Source organism: Zingiber officinale, chromosome 9B, assembly GCF_018446385.1.
Source record: "Zingiber officinale cultivar Zhangliang chromosome 9B, Zo_v1.1, whole genome shotgun sequence".
Taxonomy (NCBI): domain Eukaryota; kingdom Viridiplantae; phylum Streptophyta; class Magnoliopsida; order Zingiberales; family Zingiberaceae; genus Zingiber; species Zingiber officinale.
In genome coordinates this window covers 46,120,907-46,144,656 of record NC_056003.1, presented here as the reverse complement: position 1 = coordinate 46,144,656, position 23,750 = coordinate 46,120,907, and the positions used below count along the sequence as shown (strand labels likewise).

The following is a 23,750-nucleotide window of genomic DNA, read 5'->3' as shown; positions in this document are numbered from 1 at the left end:
TGAGCCAACTCAAGCTTAGTCAAACTGATCAATCTTGACATAAGAAAATTGTACGAACAATTTTTACAACTGCTTTGTTGATCGCTACTAATTTTCCAGTCCTAATGTCCATTTTTTTTATAGTGAAAGCTCGAAATGATATAGAATCAAGTTTTATATGTTCGTCTAGTTCTCCTAATTATATATATACTCTCAAATATAAATTTGGCACACTATATTTATACAAGTAATTTTTTGAATATGAATTAAATTTTTTAATCATAAATATTTTTTAATCAATTGTTACAATGTAACATTAGATTAAAGTTATCAGGTATGATCACATATACATGAAACATGCTAAATCAATTGCTACAATATAGTAATCGATTAAAAAAATCGGATTCGTGTTCAAAAAATTACTGCTTTTAATATTTATGTCAAATTAATATTTAAGGACATGGATATAATTAGGAGAACTAGACTAACACATAGTAAGACTTAGTTCTATGTCATTTCGAGTTCTCTATGTTATAGTTGTTTTGGCCAAAATTAGCTAATGGACCTAAAGAGTTTGGAATGATATGGAACTAAGTCTTATATGTTCGTCTAGTTCTGTTGATTATATTCATATTCTCAAATATTAATTTGACATACTATATTAAAAGTAATAATTTTTTAAACACAAATCAAATTTTTTAAATCATTAAAAAAGATTTTAATTGATTAATACATTATAACAATCGATTAAGGTTACGGTTCATGATCAAATGTGACAATAGATTATTGCATTGTAACCTTGTTATAATGTATTATTATATATACATATACATGCTGAATCGATTAATACACCGTAACAATAGATTAAAACTCTTTTTTATAATTAAAAAAATTTAATTCATGTTCAAAAAATTATTACTCTTAATATAATATATTAAATTAATATTTGAGGATATGAATAAAATCAAAAAAATTAAACAAATACATACGATTTTATTTCATTTTATTCTAAGTTCTTTAAATCTATAATTCTATGTACTCATCTATTTTTCTTGAATATATATTTCCTTTCAAATATTAATTTGATACACCGTATCAATAACAATAAATTTTTTATCATCAAGACTTTTTAATCATTCTTTTTTCAAAAAAATATGTTTAAATCGATTGTTATATTATAACAATCGATTCAATTAATAAGTAAAAGAGCAAAATACGTATTGAGTACATGATTTAAATATTTTAGAAATTTAGATACACGGCTCGTAATGTGCTGAAGTTTTTGCAACAAATCGATAAAGACAAAATAAAGAGCAGCGGTGATAACAAGCAAAATCACGAGAGACCTTAAAAGTAATAGGTAAAAACAACTTAAATTGAACCGGTGTATTGGATAGGCTAAGGTGCAACGCTAAAACACTTCTACCGAAATGGCGAAATCCTCTCTCCACTAAATTTTTTTTTATAAACATAGCCCCAGATTTTAAGATATATTTATAAAAAAATTATAAACCCCACCTATTAGTGGGGAGGGGTTTATAATGAGAAGTTTATAGTATAGATCGCATGCTATAAACCTTTCAATTTAGATATTCTAATAAGCGGCCTTTTTTTTTTTTTTTATCCCCAGGCTATGGTTTCACAGTAGGACATTTAGATTATCACTCAGACATCCACGATTCGATTCCTAGTTATGACGTATTTATAGAAATTTTTCTTCCAAATGGGGAGTGCAACCAAAGAATGCTGGACTTATAGACTGGCCGCCGCACACACTTCCTGATTTATTCTGGTAGCCGGTGGGAAACTTTCATGGGATCAGATCGGTCACCCTAGGGATAGTCAAAAGACTAAATGAGTTTATTATTATTATTTTTCTAATAAATGGTCTTTGCAATAAGACATTTAAGTTATCACCCAGGCACCCATAGTTCGATCCCTAGTTATGACGTATTGTTGGAATTTTTTCTCCAAATGGGGAGCACAACCAAATGATGTTGGGCTTCTAGATTAACCACAACGCGTGCTTCTGATTTATCCTGGTGCCCAGTGGGAAACTTTCATATGACCGGATCGGTCACTTTGGAATAGTCAATAAGACTAACTAAGTTTATCAATATTTTTCTAATACGTTGCCTTTTACGTGCAACGAAAGAATGTTAATTTCTTGGCCGCTTGCCACAAACACTTCCTAATTTAATTTGGTGGCCAGTAAAAAAAATTTTATGGAATAGAATTGATCATCACATGACTAGTGAACGAAGCTAATTAAATTTATCATATATATATTTTTTATTTTTATTTTCTAATAACCGGCTATTTGATTTTTTTTCCCCAAAACCTTTCTCATTTCCCACGATGAGTCCCCTTCCCGAAACTGAAATCCACCGCAACGCCGTCGCCGCCGGTGGCCATCAAATTCGCGATGCCGAAAACCGCTGCCTTGATCTGCGTCACCGCGTCCTCCACTCCGGCCTTCCTCCATCCTCCTACCAATCGCTCACCCGCCTCCTCGATGCTGAGCTCCGCTCCCTCTCTCGCCTCACCTCCTCACCGTCTCCTTTCCTTCCCCTTAGCTCCAATATCGGGTACCTCGAATCCATCGGCCGTCTCCTCCTTCACCCCTCCATTCAATGCGTCACCCGCGTCTCTAGGCCCATCATTGCCGCTGGATCTGACCTCCCCGTCCACGTCGACCTCGTCTGCACTTTCCGCTGCTGTCCTGCATGGTTCGTGGTCTCTGATCGAAATCCTTCCTACCTTTCCTGGATCGGTCCCAGGGGCCTCCGCGCTCGCGTTGAGCGCATCGCCGTTGCTGCCCAATCGGCTGGGGCGCTCAAACCCGCTTCTGTCCTCCTTGTCTTCTCCCGCGGCGTCCCCAGCTATGTTGGCAACAATCTGGTGAGGGAGTTTGGGGCCTCTGAGATTAATTTCTTTAAGAACGAGGACGAGGATGTGTTCAAGGAATTGGAAGAGGGATGGGTTGGTGTTAGGTGGCCAGACAGTTCAAACTGCAGGGTGTTTGAGATAAAGATTAGCCCAGATGACAGAGGAGGTGCTATTTGTAGTTCTCAAGTTATGGATGAGACAGTGGAAGTTTGTGAATCGTCTGAAGGATTTGGATCTGTGCTTTCAAAGATGAACATGGATTCAGCCCACGCTGTAAATTTTGATACAACAGCATTGGTCGCCTTGGTTTCAGGAATTAGTAATGGAGATTGTGAACGGCTGATGAAGGCTCCCGAGCATGAGATGAGAGCAAGGTTCAAGGGCAACTATGAGTTCGTGACGGCTCAGGTGTGTGTCATGCTTTATGTTTGGGAATCTATAATCCCATTATTGAATCCATTGTTGATTGAATAATAGCTTGCAAGTAATTGAATCCTTATAAATAAGTAGCTTAAACTCTTCTAATGAATAATATCTAGTTCTCAATCTATGGAATCTTATTATATGATGGGCCAGTCATGGTCGGTCCCAAGCCCGGAAAAAGGAGGAGAGTCGTGTTAGGTTGCCCGCTAGCTTTAAAATTGTGACAAATATTCAATGAATGGATTCATTAAACTATTGTGTCAATGTCAGGTCCTTCCTCGGAAGAAACGTGTTGCAGGGCCTAATTATAACGTCTCGGCAAGAATCGCTACGTTTCCAGAACTCAGATGTAGTATTAAATATGTAAGAGTTCGCGTTGCAGGGTCCGACTGTAATGTATTGTTAAAGACCACTACATCTCTATGAGAACTTGAGAGTAATGTTAAATAGACAAGAGTTTTCACACCATAGGTTCAGTAAGAATAAATATGATAGGAAAACTAATAATCTAAGATTTGAAATATGAAACATAGGAACCCTTACCATTAAATCAATGGAGGTAGTAGATACGATGATTAAAAAAAGAATTAGTATTTTGTGTGTACAAAAGACAAAATGGGTAGGCGAGAAGGTGAAAATGATAGATTACTCGGATTTTAAGTTATGGTACATAGAAAAGAGTAAAAGAAGAAATAAAGTCGGTATTGTTGCAGATAGCTCGTTAAAGGATAAAGTTGTAGGAGTAGTTAGAAAAGGAGATAGAATTGTAACCTTTAAGATAATAGTGGCGAAAGAAACTATGAGTATAATTAGCGTATATGCACCGCAAGTAGAATTAGATGAAACTACCAAATTAAGATTTTAGGATGACTTAGATGAAATATTATAAAACATTCCACCAAATGAAATGATTTTAATAGGAGGTAATCTAAATGAGCATGTCAAAATGAGGAATATGAGAGGGTACATAGAGGTTCTAGGTTTGAAATGAGAAATGAGGAAGAAAAAACTATATTAAATTTTGCGATAGCACATGACCTTATTATTAGCTAATACATTTTTTTTAAGAAAAGAGAAGAGCACTTAGTCACGTTCAAAAGTGAGAATAATAAATCGCAAATTGACTTTCTTATGGTTAGGAAGAAGGATAGAAAGATTTATAAAGATTGAAAGGTTATCCTTGGCGAAAGCTTAACTACATAATATAGGTTAATAGTGTTGGATATACGCTTCAAACATAGTATCATTAGAAAGAAAATATATACGACTCCTTGAATTAAGTGGTGAAAGTTAACGGATGGAAAACAAAATATATTTAAGGAGAAGATAGGAGTACAAGTATTAGTTGAAATATATGGTGACTCTAATACGATATGGGATAAGATAATATCAAAATTGAAATATTAGCTAAGAGTGTATTCGGTGAGTCAAAGGGATAAAGTAAGGAATCTTGATGGTGGAATGAGAAAGTGCAAGAGAAAGTAAAGGAAAAATGAATAGCCTATAAGGAATTATATAATTGTAAGAATGAGGAAAATTTTAAAAAATATATAATTGCCCAGAAAAAAGCTAAGAAAGTAGTGAATGAAGCAAAGAATGAAACTTTTTAACGATTATATTAAAAATTTAATACAAAAGAAGGGGAAAGAGATATTTATATAATAACTAAAGTAAGAGAAAGGAAGACAAGATATCTTACCCCGATAAAATGTATTAAAGATAAACATAATGGGGTACTAGTAAATGATGGAGAAATAAAACAGCGGTGGAAGAAATATTTTCATCAACTTTTTAATGAAGGTTTAAGTGACCAACTTAACTTAGGTAATTTAAAAAGGCTAAATGAGTATAGAAATTTAAATTTTTATCATAGAATTTAAACTTCAAAAAGTAAAACAAACTTTAAATGAGATGTACAATGGAAAAACCGTTGGACCAGATGATATTCCGATAGAGGTATGAAAATGTTTAGGGAAATAAGGTATTGAATGACTTACAAAATTATTTAACATGATATTGAAAACGAAAAAAATATTTGATTAATGAAGGATAAGTACTCTAATTCCCTTATATAAGAACAATGAAGACATACAAAATTGTGTAAACTATAGGGGTATTAAACTAATGAAGTTGTACCATGAAAGTTTAAGTAATAGAAAATAAGAAAAGAGATTAAAGTGACAAAAATGCCTGGAGGGTCGACAATAGAAGCTATACATCTTTTTAGACAATTATTGAAAAATATCAGGAGCAAAAATAAGATCTACACATGGTATTCATTGACTTACAAAAAACTTATGAGAGAGCCTCAAGAAAAATTATATGGAAAATTTTAGAAAAGAGGTGTTAGCATGATATATATTGAACTAATTAAGGATATGTACGAAGAAACTTCAGACGGAGTAACTGAAGCATTTCCAATAAAGATAGGGTTACGTCAAGTATTAACTCTAAGTCCACATCTTTTTACACTAATTATGGATGAATTTACAGTACTGTGGTACATGTTGTTTGCAGATGATATTGTTTTGATATATGAAATACGTGAAGGAGTAAATGCTAAACTAGAATCTTGGTGGAAAATACTAGAAGAGAAATATTTTAGGCTTAGTAGAATAAAGACAGAACATATGAAATTTAAGTTTAGTAATATTAGACGTAATGAGACAATTGTTAAGATAGGCGATGACGTCTGGAACTCCGAGATTTAAATATTTAGGATTATTTTTGCAAAACGATGGAGGGATTGAGAGAGATGCCTTACTAGAATATAAGCAGGATGTTTGAAATGGAGGAGAGCGTCGAGTGTTTTATGTGACTATAAAGTATTTCTAAAATTTAAGGGGAAGTTTTACAAAATCGCAGTTAGAGCTGCTATGTTAGAGTTAAATGTTAGGCTATCACTCGAGCATATGAACAAAAGATTAGAGTTGCAGAGATGAGGATGTTAAGGTGAATGTGTGGACATACGAGGATTGATAGACTAAGAAATGAGAGCATTAGAGAGAAAGTATTGAGGGAAAACTTTAAGAGACACATTTAAGATGGTATGGGCATGTACTTCGATGACCAATAAATGCTCCAGTTAGGCAATGTGAAACTATGACAAACACGCATATCAAACGAAGAAGAGAAAGATTAAAAAGACTTGGTTAATAATAATAAAATTAGATAAAATTTATATAAGTATAGATGATGATATAGTAGGAGATAGAGCTCAATGGTATAAAAACATCCATATAGCTGACTTCACCTAGTGGGATAAGACTTGGTTGTTGTTGTTGTATTGTTTTGAGGTTGTGTTTGCAAGAGTGAACTTACTTCCTCTAGGCAAGTTCTAGAACATAAAGGAGTATTTCAAACCTCATTTTATATATTCATGGTAGGAATCTATGTAATATCTAGTGGAAAAACACCCAAAAAAAAAAAGGGTAGAGATAAAGAATGAATGCTTTAAGGGATCAATCAATATTTCTTTTTGGGTAGATTTTTCATAGTTTTGATGACAATCTAACTCCACCCATGGTGAATCAAGCTTGGATAAAGGAGGGTTGTGCTAATTTGTCAGCTAGTGTAAAACATAAGCAAATGTTATATATGGATTTATTAAATTATTGAGCTATTGTTAGGTTGTCCTTCGGAAGGTACACATTGCTGGGTCCGATTGCAATCTAGGCAAAGATTGCTACACTTCTATGAGGACTTAGGTGTAGTGTTAAGTATACAAGAGTTCTCATGCTAGGTTGGATAAGAACAGACTATCAATTATCTTAGATTTGGAACATGAAATATAAGAATGTTCACTAGTAAAGCAATGGAGGTTGTAAATATGATGATTAAGAGAAAAAAATAATATTTTGTATTTACAAGAGACAAGATGTATAGAGAGAGAAGACAGAGATGATAGAGAACTTAAGTTTTAAGTTATGGTACATATGAAAGAACAAAACGAAAAATGAAGTAAGTATTGCTGTAGATAATTCATTTAGAGACAAAGTAGTAGAAGTTATGAAGGGAAATAACTTTCAAGCGGTAGTAAAATAAATTATTAATGTAATTAACATATATGCACTTTAAGTAGAATTAGATGAAGACTAGGTTTTGGGAAGATTGAGATGAAGTAGCATAAATAATTTCCGACAAATGAGATTATTTTAGTAGAAGGAGATCTAAATGGGCATGTAGAAGTAAGATATGAGAAATATAATAGGGTGCATTGGGGACTATGGTTATGGAACAAGAAATGAAGAAGGAAAAGCCATATTAAATTTCGTGATGACATATGAACTTTTAATAGCTGATACATTTTGCAAGAAAAGAAAACTCTAGGTTACATTCAAAAGTGAGAACAATAAATTGTATATTGATTTTATTATGGTCAACAAGAGGGACAATTTTTTTTTAAAGATTGCAAGATCTTCTCCGGAGAAAACTTAATCACCAACATTGGTTAGTGGTGTTAAATACACAGTAGAAGGAAAATATGCATGACTCCTAAGATTAAGTTATGCAAATTGAAAGAGGTAATTTCATCAACTTTTTAATGAAACTTTAGGTGAGCAACTTAGCATAAGAAATTTAAGTAGGTGAGGGGAAATTTAAATTTTTATTGGATAATTTAAATTCTAGAAGTAGAACCTGTGTTAAATGGGATGCAAATAAAAAATTAGTTGGACCCAATGATATGCTAATAATGTCTAAGGAAGCAAGGTATTGAATGTCTTATAAAGTTATCCAATTTGTTATCGAAAATGAAAAAAAAAAAGAAGCCTAAGAGGGTAAGTTGTCTAGTTCTTGTATAAAAACAAAAGAGATGTATAAATTTGTGTGAATTATGGGGGCATTAAGCTAATAAGTTATATCATGAAACTTTTGGAAAGAGTAAGAAAAAAAGTTAAGGAGACCAAGGTAAAATCAATTTGCATTCATGTTCGAAAGGTCCACGATAGAAAAAAATTTATAATAGTTTTGAAGGAAATTATGTGGAGAACTTAGAAAAGGTGGTGTTAGCATAGTTTATATTGAAACAATTAAGGATATGTATGAGTATGTAATGACAATTCTAGAAGGATTAACCGAAGCATTTCCTATACATTAAGGATAAATTCTAAGTCCATATCTTTTTACACTAGCCATGAATGAACGCACTAGACATATTCAAGATATGTTACTATGATGCATGTTGTCATAACATTTTTTTGATTGATGAGACACGTGAAAGAGTAAATGCTAAGTTCGCATCTTGGTAGAAACCACTGGAAATAAAAGGTTTTAGTTTTAGTAGAGTAAAAATAAAATATATAGAATTTAAGTTTAGTAGTATTAGACATGGTAGGACAATTGTTAAGATATGAGATAATGAATTACCTATAACTGAGAACTTTTTATGATCAGTCTTGCAAAAGGGGATGGATTGATTGAGATATTTTACATAGGATATACGCAGAATGGTCAAAATGGAGAAGGGCGTTAGGTGCTCTTTATGATCATAAGATACTTCTAAAGTTTAAAAGGAAGTTTTACAAAATGATGATTATACTTGTTATGTTATATGAAATTGAATGTTGAGTTTCAATGAGCACACGAGTAGAAGCTAAGAGTCATAGAAATGAGGATATTAAGGTAAATATACGAACATATGAGGATAGATAGGATAAAAATTGAGAACATTAGAGAGAAACTTGGTTTATGTCCATTAAGCGAAAACTCCATGAGATGTGCTTAATATAGTTTGGATATATACTTAGTGATCAATAAATGTCCCAGTTAGTTATGTGAGATCATAACAAACATGCACATTAATTGAGGAAGAAAAAGACCAAATAAGACTTTGTTAGCAACAATAAAATAAGGGAAAATTTATTTAAATATAGTTAAGGATATAATAGGGGATTAAGCCTAATGACGTCGGAGGATCCATATAGCTACCTTACTTAGTGGGTAAAAGTTTGGTTGTTATTGTTGTAGGTTGCTTATATACCACTTGATGTAACACTTTTTCAGAAGAAAAACTCACGAAGAGAACAAGGTTTTATTAAATTAAAAATGATTAAACAAGGATTGAGGTTTAGGTTTAAAGGCCCCAACAATTACCTAACTTGGAAATAAATAATTTATTCCCTACTCCCCAGCAAATAAATAATTTTTTTGCTAAAATCTTTGTAAATAAATAATCTATTCCTAAAGTGACCTACTTTTTCTTGACTAAGCCTTGTGCTCGTCTAAGAATGGAGTTTGCTTTACACCACTCCCCCTTTTGATAACAAGGCAGAAACCTCTCACCCAACATTCATTTGTTTCAATGAAGAATGACGCCAATACCAAGACTAGTGGCCATATCAAAAAGAGATTAAAGCATTGTTCTTGCACCTTCTTCTAAAACCCCTCCAACCAACACTAGCCGAAACAAAAGAGAGAAGTGCAACACTTGTTGGTCTTAATCCTTTCTCAACCTAATTGCCCTAGTGCATATCTTGGCATACTCCTATGGCTGATCTATCTCCCATACATTTTGGGCATGGCCACATCATGTGTGGAGCACGTCCCCTTACAACATGGCTTAGTTATTATCACAATTCAGAGTGGATTCTGACAGCTACTTCTCTGAAAGCATGGTTCTTGCCTCCCTCTCAGGCTTTTCTACAGACATATTCAAGCAAGATTTGAACAATTGTTAGAGAAGGAAAGTGAGTGAGCCTAGTTCTTTTGTTTTTATGACTTCGCATGTTAAACTAAAGACAATCCCTCACCAAGCTAGTGCAAGTTAATAGTCATATCAGTGCTAGAGACCATTGGGAGAAAGTGGAGACAATTCCCTTAATAACCAACTAAACTGAATGCCATGGAACAAACAGTTGGTTTCTGCCCCAAAAAAGAGGGATACATAAAAATTATAAAATTTCAGATTTCTTAATTCTTGCAGCATCAGAGTGTCTCTCTGTTTAATTTTCTATCCACAAAGTATCATCAGTATTGTGTTAAACTTCAAGACATTACTTGTTCTTTATTTGTGGTTTAGCACTTGTTTCTTTAAGTTTGGTTCTCGATGACATGTTAAACCTAATTGAGGTTTTCTTTCTGCCCTTTTATTAGCTTTTTATATAGCCTTGCACAGTAATTTTCAGGTGAATTCTGAACTTGAGCACCCAATTATGGTAGAATTTGGTGTTGCACTAGCCGGAAAAAGAGGAATAATCTGTGAAAGCATCCGCTCTGAATTTCAGGAACTGGTTTCTATGTGCGGAGGACAGAATGAGAAGCTACGAGCTGGTTGGCTTCTAAATCATCTTGGGTATGTTATCTTGTTATATATCCTTGTCCGTTCATTAAATAAGCTCTGCATTATATGTGCTTTGATTGTCTTTGAGGAAACATCATTGCATGTAAAGCTTGCACTATCATGCTTCTTCATACAGAGTGTCTTTTTTCTATTATGTTTATCTGAATTTTGAAATATTAGTAGGATTATGCATTGTAGGTAAAATATGTGGTATGATTTCATGGGACATATAATTAAGACCTTATTTTAGGGGAGGCCTTCGTAGTGTAGCTTTATAGGCTTGCCCATGGGCCGGGTCTAAACCGGTTCAATAGGTTGGTTACGGGTCCGTCCAAATTTAACCGCGAACCAGCAAGTTGAACTGCCAGTTCAGACCGCTGATTCAATTGGTGGTTAATCGTTGATTCTCCTATATTTTAAAAAATAATAATAATAAATTTTAATTGGTTTAAAATTTTTCAATGAGAACCTCTCATTTAATAATAATTATAATATTTTAATGATATTAATTGTGTGATTCAATATAAACCATCTCTTTTGTTTTAAAATTTTCAATATGAAACTATTCTACCTTTTTATTGAAGTTAATTTTTCAACTTATTTGCTCTGAATTTTCTAATATTGAAACTATTCCACTTGTCTTTTAAATCAAAATTTCAACCTATTTGCTATTTTTTTTTTTTAATTTAGGACTATTTTACCTTTAAATCATTACATTTATTAATCCCATTTAATTTAGATCACTCGTCAACTTTATTTTATTTTTTTATTCATTCAACACCTAACTAATTGAGTTTTTATAGAACATTTGATTTGTATAATATATTTAATAATAATTTATTAAAGGATATAATTTATTCAATAATAAAACTATATATACGAATCAGTGTTTTAAATTGCGTAGCGTTGGTTCATAGCGTTTTTGTCTTGTCATTGCGTAGCGTAAATAGCGTAGCGTATAGCGCAAGCTTTTCGTGCACGTCAATGTTTAAATTTTAAAAAATAAAATATACTTATATAAGTAAAATAAAAATAACATAACCTAAAATTAATCATTATAATTCATTACATGTCAAAATATCCCATACCAACAATTTAAAAAGTCTTATAATTAAAACAACATAACTTAAAAATAATCAGTATCATCCAACTCTATATCACTATCATCATCAATAGTGTCTATGGTTGGAAAATTTCCACTATCAAAAGTTGGAATTACTCCATAATTTTCAGCATCAAGATGATTATCTTCCACATCAACAAGACTCAACCTTGCTTGTTTGTCTTTGCTTCCACCTATTATATAAGAGATACAACATTTAAGAATCAATTATAGGTGAAGTAGATATAAATAAATAATTTGCATATGCTTAGTGCTTACTTGAATTTTCTGCAACTCTTTTTTTTGAATTCGTAGGAGGAACTTCAACTATATCCTCAACATCTTCGACTCGCTTATCTGAGTCGAAAAGACTTTCAAAGGTAGCAGATGACACACTCACAATAGGATCACTTTCAAATAATTCATCATCTTCAAGCCATTTAGTAGTTACGGGGAGAACTGGACCTTCTTTCTCAGTTATCCATTCATCATCTGAATTAATTTCATCAACTACAATGAGATCAATCTTGTCTCTCCTCCTAATACTTCTCTCCCTAAGCTTGAAGATATATTTCACAAACACCAACGCATTCAACTTTGCATGTTCAAGCCTATTTCTCTTTTTTGTATGAATCTAATATTACAAAAAAGAAAACATATATATATAAAAATAAACAATGATATGAAAATTATAAAACAATTAAAATTCAAGTAGAGTTAGAAACTTAGAATACTCACCGATTCAAAAGTGCTCCAATTTCTTTCACATCCCGAAGCACTACAAGTGAGACCAAGCACTCGAATTGCAAATGTAGTAAGCTCGGGTGTCTTACTTCCAAAACATTCCCACCACGAGACTAATAAGTAATAACATTAAAAAAAATTACAAGAATGTATATAATTTTAAAATATGAATGCTAGTATAATTTTACAAGAACGGTTACAAGAAGAAAATTTTACCCGGAGTTCGCAACATTCTTGTTCGTTTTGCTATTGGAGTTCCAAATTCTCCTTCAGCTTTATTATATAAGTCCAATTGGATGTCTTCTTTAAGACGATCATTAGAAGACAACATCCTATCCATGCAAGTATACAATCCATCTCTAACTTCATCACAATAAGAAAATCTTTCTTCATAACGCAATTGCGGATTCAAATAGTACCCGGCCGCGTGTAGAGGATGATGAAGTTGTGGAGTCCATCGTGAATCAATTTTTTTCCAAATGGGTTTGTATTTTCTGTCAACTCCCCCACAATTAAATTTTATTGTCTCTTTTGCCTTATCCATAAGTTCATAAATATATCCCATGGCCGATCTCTCCTCCGAATCAACTTCCCTTAACACACTTACAAGAGGAACAACACTCTTAACACAAAATTCAACATGTGGCCAAAAGTTGGGATCATTAATAACAATTCTCTTCACGACCTTCCCCTGAGTTGTTTGAGATAGTGGTGAACTAACCCAATCTTCGGAAGCAAACATTTGTTCAAGTGACCTTTTAACCTTATACATACTCTGAAGAGTGAGAAATGAAGTAGCAAAGCGAGTAACAGCGGGATGGAGAATTTCTTTACCGTTTGTATACTTTCTCATAAAAGAAAGTATAGTCCCATGACCATAAAGGAACTTCACAACCATCTTAGCATGCTCAATTGTGTTAGAAAAAATCTTCAACTTTGCAATATCCTCCAACATTAGATCAATGCAATGCGCCGCACAAGGTGTCCACCAAATTCTATGTCTAGTCTCCATATTTTTTTTCCCCGCCTTAATGCAATTCGAAGCATTATCGGTGACAATTTGAATTACATTTTCCTCTCCCACCTCATCAACAACATCATTAAGATATTTAAAGATCAATTCCCCATTTTTAATAGAATCTGATGCATCAATAGATTTCAAAAAGAAAGTGCCGGCGGGACTATTTACTAAAAAATTGATCAAACTTCTATTCTTTCCATCCGTCCAACCATCGGACATAATAGTGCATCCATATTTTTTCCATGCCTTTTTATGCTCCTCATATATTAGGTTGATGCCATCAACCTCAGCTTTAAGTATCCAAGTTCTTAACTCATGCATTGAAGGAGGCTTGAACCCTCTTCCATATTCCGCAATGCCCTCAACCATAGGCAGCCAATAAGGATCATTCACAACATTAAGCGGAAGTGCGGCAGAGTAAATAAAACGACCAATTCTACGCTTCACATCAACCAACAAATCTTTTTTGTATGTCGAATTTAGGGTTGTTTGTCGAGGTTCGGAACTAACAAACCCATGAAGAGTACCTTTACCTTTTGATTCACCACTACCAGAAGAACATCCAATTGAATTTCCCCCTACACTTCCAACTTTTGATGATTGCGTACTCATACTTTGGGGACCTTCACCGATCACTCGTAACAATTCAGTTTGTTTACTTTTAGATGCTCTAATTTTGTCAAGTGATTCTCTAATTTCTTTCTTAATATCATCCGGAACACTAACACAAGGTGCAACCCCTTTATGAGTTTGAGCTAAATGTTCCTTCAAGCGAGTAATCCCTCCATTCGATATATGATGACAAAATTTGCACCGAACAATTTTTTCCCCTTCATTTTGATAACAATACTTCCAACCAATATCTTTTTTATCTTTTTTTGATAAATTCGTAGACATTGCAAATTCTAACTAGACAATCAAAATCCTAGAAAAACAAAAGAAAAAAATCAGAATAAATAATTAATTAATTAGAAACAAATCAGCAAAAAAAAAAAAATCAATCCAGGGCATCTGGATCGATCCAGCGATCGATCCAGGGTCGAACAGAAAGGATCTGGATCGATCCAGCGATCGATCCAGGGTCTGGATCGGGATCTGGATCGGTCGCTGGATCGATCCAGATCCTTTCTGTTCGACCCTGGAAGGATCTGGATCGATCCAGCGACCGATCCAGGGTCTGGATCGATCCAACGACCGATCCAGATCCTTTCTGTTCGAATAGAAAGGATCTGGATCGATCCAGATCCTTTCTGTTCGACCCTGGATCGATCGCTGGATCGATCCAGATGCCCGACTTCTGGAAATCGCGAAATCGTTTTTGCTCCTTCGAGAAAAAAAAACGAGAAGGAAAACCTAAACGAAGAAAACGAAAGGAAGGAGAAAAGCTTACCTCCAATCGCTGTCCCTCGCCACCACTCACAGGTCACCGCTCGCCGCTCGCTGCTCGCCGATCGCCGCCTGTCGCCTCTGCAGTCTGCCCTACCTTCGCCTCTGCCACAGTCACGATTCGACTCACCTTTGCCCTAGCTATTGGTAAGCAATTTGTAATTTTAGCGCCCGCTATGGGGCGCTAGGGCATGATAGCGCACGCTATGTGCGCTATCGACGCTTTTGTCCTTAATAGCGTGGGCTATTCGGGACAATCGCGATTCAGCGAACGCTCTGCAGCGTTCGCTGGTCGTAGCGCGCGATAGCGCGCTATGTAGCGCGCTATTCGCCGCTATTGAATACACTGATACGAATATATAAAATTGATCAAAAATATAACTTGTGTGTGTATATATATAAGCCTCATCACACTAAAATATAACAATGTTAATGTTAGATAAAAGAATCATTGGTATATGTGCAAGACCAAGTGGCACGAAAGTTGCAAAAAAAATAAATAAGAAGAATGTAATTTTCAAAAGATGAAATAAAAGATTTTACTACGGAAGGAATTAACAAACTATATGGGCTTTAATTCTTTGTCCTAAATGGATACGTAAGCAATTTAAATAAGTTATGTCTTTTTCATTTTTTTATTTTTCATATTTATATTTTTTTAAAAAATAAAATATAAATAATAATTTTAAACTGTCATGAACTATGAACCAAACTGTAATCAACGGTTCAGAATTGTAACCCGCCTTTGAAGGTTAAGGTTAAGGTTAAGAGTCAAGATTTTCTAAATCGTCAAATCGACAATTCTGAATTTCGTCAGGTCTTTATAACTAATGCTACTTTACTATGTAAACTATTACTAAATGCTCAACTATTTATTTTTTCTTAAATCATTGTGATTGATTTCTGTTTGGCATTTAATTTTTTGATTCATTTTCCAATAGTAGTGAAATGTAGGCTGAGATGGTTCTGTAAAAATTACTTGGGTCAGATGGTTTTACTTTTTGACGTTTTTGATGCTAGAAAAAATAAGTGACAAATTCTAAAACGGTGAAGGAGCAAGTCCTTAGTCATGTAATGCTAGATTGACAATAAAATGGTGCAAGATCTGGACAGTAGGAATGTAGTTATGTAATGAGTTAAAGATGGGCTCTAGCTCAGGACAGGCAGAAATTGAAAGGAGAAGCTGATTGAGTATAGCCTAGATTTGATGATAATTAAGTACATCGTCTATTCCTATTTTCATTCAAGGATTCAACTAAATTTATTGAATTAATAATATAATAATATGTAAATTTACCAAGTTTTAGTCTCCAAATTTATGTTTCCTTTAGAGTGCTTGCTAAACAATTTTTGTATTTTTTTTTTCATCTGTTTTGATTTCTTATCATAAATACGAGACAATTTCTTTGTTACATATTTTATACATGTAGTATCACCTAAACCTTTGATATTGGATATTTTATACATGTCGCGCGAGCCTAGTGACGCGTCCTGAAGTGTCGCGCAAGCGCCATAATAAAACTTTAAAATTATGAAAAATGGTATAATAACTTGGCTGCAAGATTCCCGTCTTGCAAGGAAAAAAAAGAGCACTACCATTTATCATTCAATTGCTAATTGCTAGAACTACAACTAAAGGAAGATTGTTTGACCCACTCATGAGTGTTATCTTTACACTCCACCGTGATGGAGTGGCAATGCCCCATATGGGGGCGACTACTAAAGATAACTTGAGCTCATTGTGGTAGATGTGCCTGACGTATGTCGAGGAGAGAAAATTAAATACAATTGCTATGGATCTGATTGAACAAAGGCCTTAACTATAAAAGAGTATCTTGTCCTCAACAAATTAGCTCATTGTTCACAAGTAATTCAGCTAGTGTTAGGTATTATGTTCACCATATCCCAACCTAAGGTAAGGAAGTTAATCATTTTCCATCCTCGATGTGTATCAATATAAGTAGCAATAAAAAACTATATTATGATATAATCAATAATAATTAAATATTTGACATTACTGCACGTTAAGAGTTCATGTAATACCATCACATAAGACCATCATATAAAACAACATATATGTTTTGCATAAATACTTGGCACGTGTTTCAATTGATATACTATAAGAATAAACTACTAAAAGCTAACAACATAATAGAATAAAACAAATAGGAGTCAACAAGATACTTCAGGTTTACATCTAAACTCAAATGTACCTCATAACTCAACCACTAAACTAGTAATGTTTACTGACTCACCTACAACACCAAACCACTATCTTCTCATTCGCTCAACTTCCACATCAACCGTTACTAAAATCTCTCCCTTTTAGCCCAAATATTATGCCCTTATAGTCGAGGTGATGCCTATTGAGGAAACTTCAAGAGACACATTTAAGATGGTATGAACATATACTTAAGCGATCAATAAATATTTCAATGCAATATGAGATCATGATAAATATACATTAATCGAGGAAGAAGGAACTAAAGAAGACTTGGTTAACAATGCTAAAATTCGATAAAATTTATTTAAATATAAATAAGGATATAAGTAAGGGATGAATCCCAATGACATAGGAGGATCCATATAGCCGACCCCACTTAGTGGGATAAAGACTTGGTTGTTATTGTTGTGAAGTCGGTCCCTAATGCTCTATTCATCCTTCTCAACCATCTTTCATTAAGTATTTCTCAACTTAACATAAAGAAATGCAAGGATTTTATAACACCCACTAATACACACCCAGTCAACCCCTTTGACCCACTAAAATTATTTGTCATTGAATCGGTTACTATATTCCCCCACTATGCTACACCGAACTACTATTCCACCAATGCACAATTAACTAATTAATATTGAATAACTCTTGTAAGTAGAACAGTAACTTCTCTACTGCCATAGGCAATCCTTGCCTGATTAGGGGGTACTTTTAAATGAAAATATGCAAGAGAATCCTAAAATTACAAGAAGATACATGAACTCAAGTTATCTACCCACACAACGGTTATTGCTCGGTGTTTGTACATAAGGGAGGAGAAGAGAGGCGAGGATTACTATTGTGAGGAAGGGAAGGAGGAAGAGTTGGCTGATGTTCACATAAGTTGCTTCTTTTGTGACGAAGAGGAGTGCAGTTGGTGCTCATGCATCGAAAGAGTAGGTGAAATGGTTTGTTATTCCAAGAACACAAGAAAGGGAGAGAAGGAAACATGGATTGAGGGGCATAGAGGAATTGTGAATGGTGGGGAAAATTGGCCACTGCAAGGTTGCAGGATAGTGAGGGTTGAGTTGGGAAAATTCAAAACAAGAGGGATGCAACTGCTGATGGGGTGGGGGTTGTAGTGGAAGTTGGAAGCAAGTGCTGTGGCACAATTACGAGAGGAAAGGGTAAGGCTATGGGGACTTAATTGTTGGGAAAAGATAAAGCTTTAAGCGAACCCCAATTGACTTTAGCCAAACTAACTAGTCCAAACTAGTTCATCTAATAAGCCTAGAATCCAATCCCATTCCAACCTAGTTTGAGTCTAAAGACCCTAATCAATATCCACCTTGAACAATTTTTAATCCAAAAATTTAATCCCAAATTCAATCCAAATTGGATCTAATTAGCAAAAACCAGCCTATACACTCACTCCCACCATAAATACTGATAAGTAATCCCAATTGACTCTTTAATCCTCTAATAACTCATAATTAAACTTTGATATATAACCCATCATTTCTCACACTTCTAGTACTTCTAATTGTTGGTGCAATTGTGCCCCAAGCAGCCCAATATCTTGGGTTTTGATGTTTGGGAAAAGGATTTAAGTTAGCTCTTTGTCTTGTGATTTGATGTGTGTTTAAGTATGTAGGGATTTGTAGGAACACACAAGGAGCTTGGAGAGCTTGTGCTCGATGAGATCGAGTAATGATGTGGATGATGACTTGGTTGGCCAAGGTGACATGCTTAGTGGCTTGGATGTTTATCGAGATCGAAGAAGGATGGAATGACATATCTAAGGGACCATAGGACAAGAAACATTGTGGTAGCAATTGGAGTAGTGTGATTTCTTGGCGTGACCAAATTAGAGGTTCGGTGGCTCAAGGTTCAAAAATATGGGAGAAGGTTGCATCAGTCAATCGAGGGACCATAAGATGAGGGCATCGATGAGCAATGAAGACAATAACTGATGGAGGCGGACTACATAGGTGAACACGTGAAGGATGACATGCCGAGGAGTTAAGGGCTTGTGTGCATCCAAAGGATCGAGCAACCTAGGAGATAGCTAAGGGTCGAAGTTAAATTGCAATGGTAAGACTCTATTAGTGAGTTGTGAGAGTGACTTGTATGGCATGGAACGAATGCACGAGTTTGACCTTAGAATTGGTCGTAGTCTGTTCCTAGTTGAGTGATATGTATGTTAATTGGTGGAGCAGGCGATTATGGTAGAGGAGACAACAAAAAGAATGTTCTCTTAAGGTGACTAGTCGAGTGAGCCGTTGATTGGTGGCACATTAGTAGACTGATGGTAAGTTAGTTGACTTATGCCAAGGATAAAGGCAAAAAAGAGCCATTAGAGCTTGACTACAGTCAAATCCAGCCAAACAGTCAACTAATGGTATGGACTAGTCGATTGATCGATAGCAGACCAAAATACAACAAGAGGTTTCATTAGTGGCAAAATAGAATCGGAAAAATCTTATTAGAAACCTTTCTGTTCCTTAAACTTTCTCTTCTTGTAATCTTGTTTTTTTAAGAGGTTACTCCACCGATAATTGATCGAAAAGGAGAAAGTTAGTGGTTTTTTTCCAGGAGTAATCTACCAATGGATTATAGGTCATGGAGTTAGAGTCTAGGTGACTGCCGAATTTCCTTTAACGTGGTAGTGTTAGCAATTGTATAAGTGTTTGTTGTATTTATGCTTATTTCTATTGCACTTATATTTGTAAGCTTGCTAGATCTATAATAAGAGTTGTTGTAAATTGCAATTGCAGGTACCGAATGCTATTCATCCTCTCTAGTGTAACCATCATCTACTCAACTTTGTTCCAACCCTAATGATAGTTACTGCAACATATATCTTTCATCACACTAATTAATTACTAGATATTTCTTCTCCAAAATCCACAATAATAGTTGTTATCTCTTATAATCTTTTTCTAATTAATAAACTCATGTTGAAATTATTTTTCCTCTATATTTCTGTATTAGTTTTTTTATCAAATCAATAACAGCTATGGTTGATTTGATAATTGATTTGAGCCAATTGATTTGATAATTGATAATTAATAATTAATTGATTTATAAAAGAGACTTTAGGGAAGAGGTGGCATGAGGGGAATATGTGATGAGCCAAACAGCTTAAAGAACTAATTTTTTATAATTGGTTTTAATTGGTAATTTTTTATTTTTAGTCACCCTAATTTTAAGAGAATAAGTTATTTTAAGATAATTGATTATTTATTAAAAATTTTTACTAAGTCATTTAAGGAATAAATTATGTATTACCAAATTTTTGGGTGCAAGTTGCTTGGTGGGGCTATAAAAGAGCCTAATCTCTCTTATTAATTAATATTTCAATTTAATAACATTTTAGTCCATACTATGAGTTTGCTAGTTTTGGTGCTCTATCAAATGATATCATATCTAAATCTTGATTTTGTCTATTAAAGTTTTTTTTTTTTAATTTATAGTTGGCACTAGGTATTTAGCTCTTCAAACTAACTAATTCTGGATGACCAGTTCATCCCACGAAAGTTTTTTATCGGCCACTAGGGTAAATCGGGAAGCGCTCATGGATATCCATCTCGACGGCTAGACCCGCTTCTCACTAGAGGAAAAATCCTCTGTAGTGCGCCGAAGTTGAGATTACAACTTTAGATTCCTTAGTTATCTGTTGGAGGATCTAACTATTGCACCATTATTCCGGGGCTATAAAACAACCTAGTCTCTCTTATTAATTAATCTTTAAATTGAATAACATTTTAGTCCAGTTTGTTAGTTTTGGTGCTCAATCAATTGGTATTATATCTAAATCTTGATTTTGTCTATTAGCGCTTTCTCTTTGTCTCTTGGCCAAGTTGTAACATCTTGTTCCATATCATCAAAAGCTTGATTCGATCATCCAGCAACATCCCATATTGAATCACATTATTTGACTCCAAAAAGGTGACTTGTGATGTTTTGGTCCCTTTTTTAATCATAATACGCCCAACACCACAATTTCTCCTGGCGACCATTCTCTATAAAATAAAGAACATTTAAGATAGGTCAGACCCAGAACTCGACTTTGAAGAATCCTTGGATACCTTCACTGCAATGAATGTTCAAAATATTATTAACTATGACTGTTACTCATATTTATGACTCGTTCATACTAATATGAAGATCAAAAGAGAAAATTCAACTGAAAAGGTATAACAAGACAAGAACACGAGCTATCCTTTTGATAGCCAACAACTATATTAAAACTTCTAGTAGTATGTATCTCTGTGTAGTTGCTTGTGTGGCAAAAGATGACTTGCTCATCCTAAGTGTACCTCACCGCCGGCCCCACAGCAAGATGAATGAAGTAAATCACGGACCTCTCTAGGTGGGAGGGAGTTGTGATTTTAAAGATGGTAGGCCGAGAGTTGATTTTCTTGCCATTTTGCATCCATTACTAAGTTACACTATAAAAATATGCATGGTGATATGCTTGATTCTCCTATTGCATTCACAACCTTGAATAGTCTATAGAATCTCATCGAAAAGCCTTCTTGTCCCACTTTATTAATTCATATCGTGGGGAAAAAAAAAACCTAATGCTTATTATTTAATTTGTGTACCACATTACTATGTTAGATTAGAAAAATATGCATGGTGATATATTTGATTCTCCTATTGCATTCATAACCACAAATAGTCTATAAAAACTCCTCGAAAAGCCTACTTGTCCACTTTATTAAATCATATCATGGGGGAAAAAAATCTTAATGCTTATTATTTAACTGATTTTTAAGATAGAAGACATACTATTTATTGGAAGGTATCTGAGTCTACCTTTGCATATCTAACTTTTCTATAGACCCCAAGACCATAGTGGAGTCGTTGACAAGTTTTGTAAATCACGATCAATCTCAACATTTTATTGTTCAATCATTGGAAGGGACAATCTAAAAAATTGTGCAATGCTTAATTTTTCAGAAACTCAAGGATATCATGCACTATTCCTCAATCATTGGAAGGGACACTGGAAAAAATAATTAATAAACTTTGTTCTTTAAAAGCCAAAACTAGAATAACTTTTGCAACAAGTTTTGCTCATTGAAAGGGACAATCTAAAAAATTGTGCAATGCTTAATTTTTCAGAAACTCAAGGATATCATGCACTATTCCTCAATCATTGGAAGGGACACTGGAAAAAATAATTAATAAACTTTGTTCTTTAAAAGCCAAAACTAGAATAACTTTTGCAACAAGTTTTGCTCATTGAAAAGGACAATCAAAGGAAGATGCAGACAACTCATTTAGAGTCAAATCTTCTCCATTCTTTGATTCGAGAGAATTATGCAGCAATTGGAGCTTACTTTTATAATTAGGTTTGAGTTGGTAAAAAAATTGCTTTTTCTTAGTGTTGTTTTAGGAGAATAAGTTATTCTAAGAGAATGAGCGGTTTATTACTTGGTTTGTCTCAATTATTTTATGACTAGATTATTTATTATTAAGTTTCGGGATGAAAGGTTGGCTGGGATCTATAAAGGAAGCTATATTCTCTTTTGTTACTCGAATTATCTTAGCGAGCTTGTTCTCCCTTATGTTACCTATAGTCTCTCTAATTCAAACATTTCCATATATATCTTGTACACATTCCGTAGTTGTTTAATTTCTCATGAACTTCTCTGGTTGGTACTTAAAAAAATTATTCACCCTTAGGGGCACGGTGCGGTGGTAAGAGGCAGAGTATTCTCTCCTGAAATGATGGTTCGATTCTCATATTAGACATATTATATGTTCGCAGTGCTCAAACAACTCGTGATATTGGGTACCACGTCAGGAGCCTCTTGTGCTTCCTGAGTTGATCGGTGTGCAAGGAGTGGGGCTAAATTGTACACCTCCAGGATTGATCAGAACAAATTGGATACCTGATAACAAAAATGGAAGAAAAAATTATTTAGTCTTATCTGTTTTTTTACCTTGCTGCATTATTCCTCCAATTCTATTTGGGCAATAAAAGAACGTTTTAGTTGGTGTTCCGTGTAGGTGCAAACCAATAGTCGAAGACCTTGTTATAGTGCCTATCCATTTCTGACAGTACTGGCGTTTACAATTGCAGCGTTGTCCCAGATTCTCCCTCAGAACGAGTGATGAGTCTCCCTACAACAAGGAAGATAGCATTGAAGAACAAGATCGTGTTTGGGACCGGCGACCATTGGCATGCGCCAACTTTGACGGCAAATATGGGTTTTGTTCGAGCCATTTCCCAAACTTCGATGTCTCTGTTGACGATCCACCACAAACCCCGCGCGCTAACAGGCGACTGAGTACATGCCACCTTGATCATACAAGGTATAGCGTCATTCAGGTTTAGGCCACCATAGATGCTTTTACTTGTTAATGAAGGCATTCAAACTCCTTCAGATGAGGCTGGATTACAAAGAATGTTGATTAAAAGGTCAAACTATTTGCATTTTATATTAACTACCTGCATTCAAGAGTGCGCTTTAGTTAATTTTTTTTAAAATAAAAAATTATTTTCAGCCTAATAACAAAAATATATATATATATATATATATATATATATATATATATATATATATATATATGTCGCATAAATTTTATTTTTAATTAATTTTATATGTTATTATTGGACGGGGTTATGTTGTATGGTATGCATGTGTGCGTGCCAGTAAGGGAGGGGCCCACATGGCAAGTCCTTAGGTGGACCCTCTACATGCGCGCGCACCTA

The 23,750-nt window shown here is 34.3% G+C and overlaps 1 protein-coding gene across 2 annotated transcripts; it reads left to right on the top strand.

Moving 5' to 3' along the window:
- Positions 1-2,304: 2,304 nt before the first annotated feature.
- LOC122024027 lies at positions 2,305-23,494 on the top strand. Of its 2 annotated transcripts, none has more exons than XM_042582525.1 (3): positions 2,305-3,276; positions 10,515-10,582; positions 23,118-23,494. In XM_042582525.1, exons 1-3 carry the CDS (start codon positions 2,338-2,340, stop codon positions 23,323-23,325), a joined length of 1,215 nt encoding a protein of 404 aa, XP_042438459.1. In that variant the 5' UTR covers positions 2,305-2,337; the 3' UTR covers positions 23,326-23,494. The 2 variants fall into 2 exon arrangements, with proteins under 2 accessions (XP_042438459.1, XP_042438458.1); XM_042582524.1 differs by having other exon boundaries at positions 2,307-3,276; positions 10,416-10,582; positions 23,118-23,491.
- The last annotated feature ends 256 nt before the right edge of the window (positions 23,495-23,750 follow it).

What these genes read in the sequence shown, in the direction of transcription:
- LOC122024027 (XM_042582524.1), top strand. Translation starts at nt 2,338, where the DNA reads ATGAGTCCCCTTCCCGAAACTGAAATCCACCGCAACGCCGTCGCCGCC. An exon ending in ATGAGTTCGTGACGGCTCAG is followed by an intron (nt 3,277 to 10,415) that starts GTGTGTGTCATG and finishes AGTAATTTTCAG; the next exon opens with GTGAATTCTGAACTTGAGCA. An exon ending in TGGCTTCTAAATCATCTTGG is followed by an intron (nt 10,583 to 23,117) that starts GTATGTTATCTT and finishes TTACAATTGCAG; the next exon opens with CGTTGTCCCAGATTCTCCCT.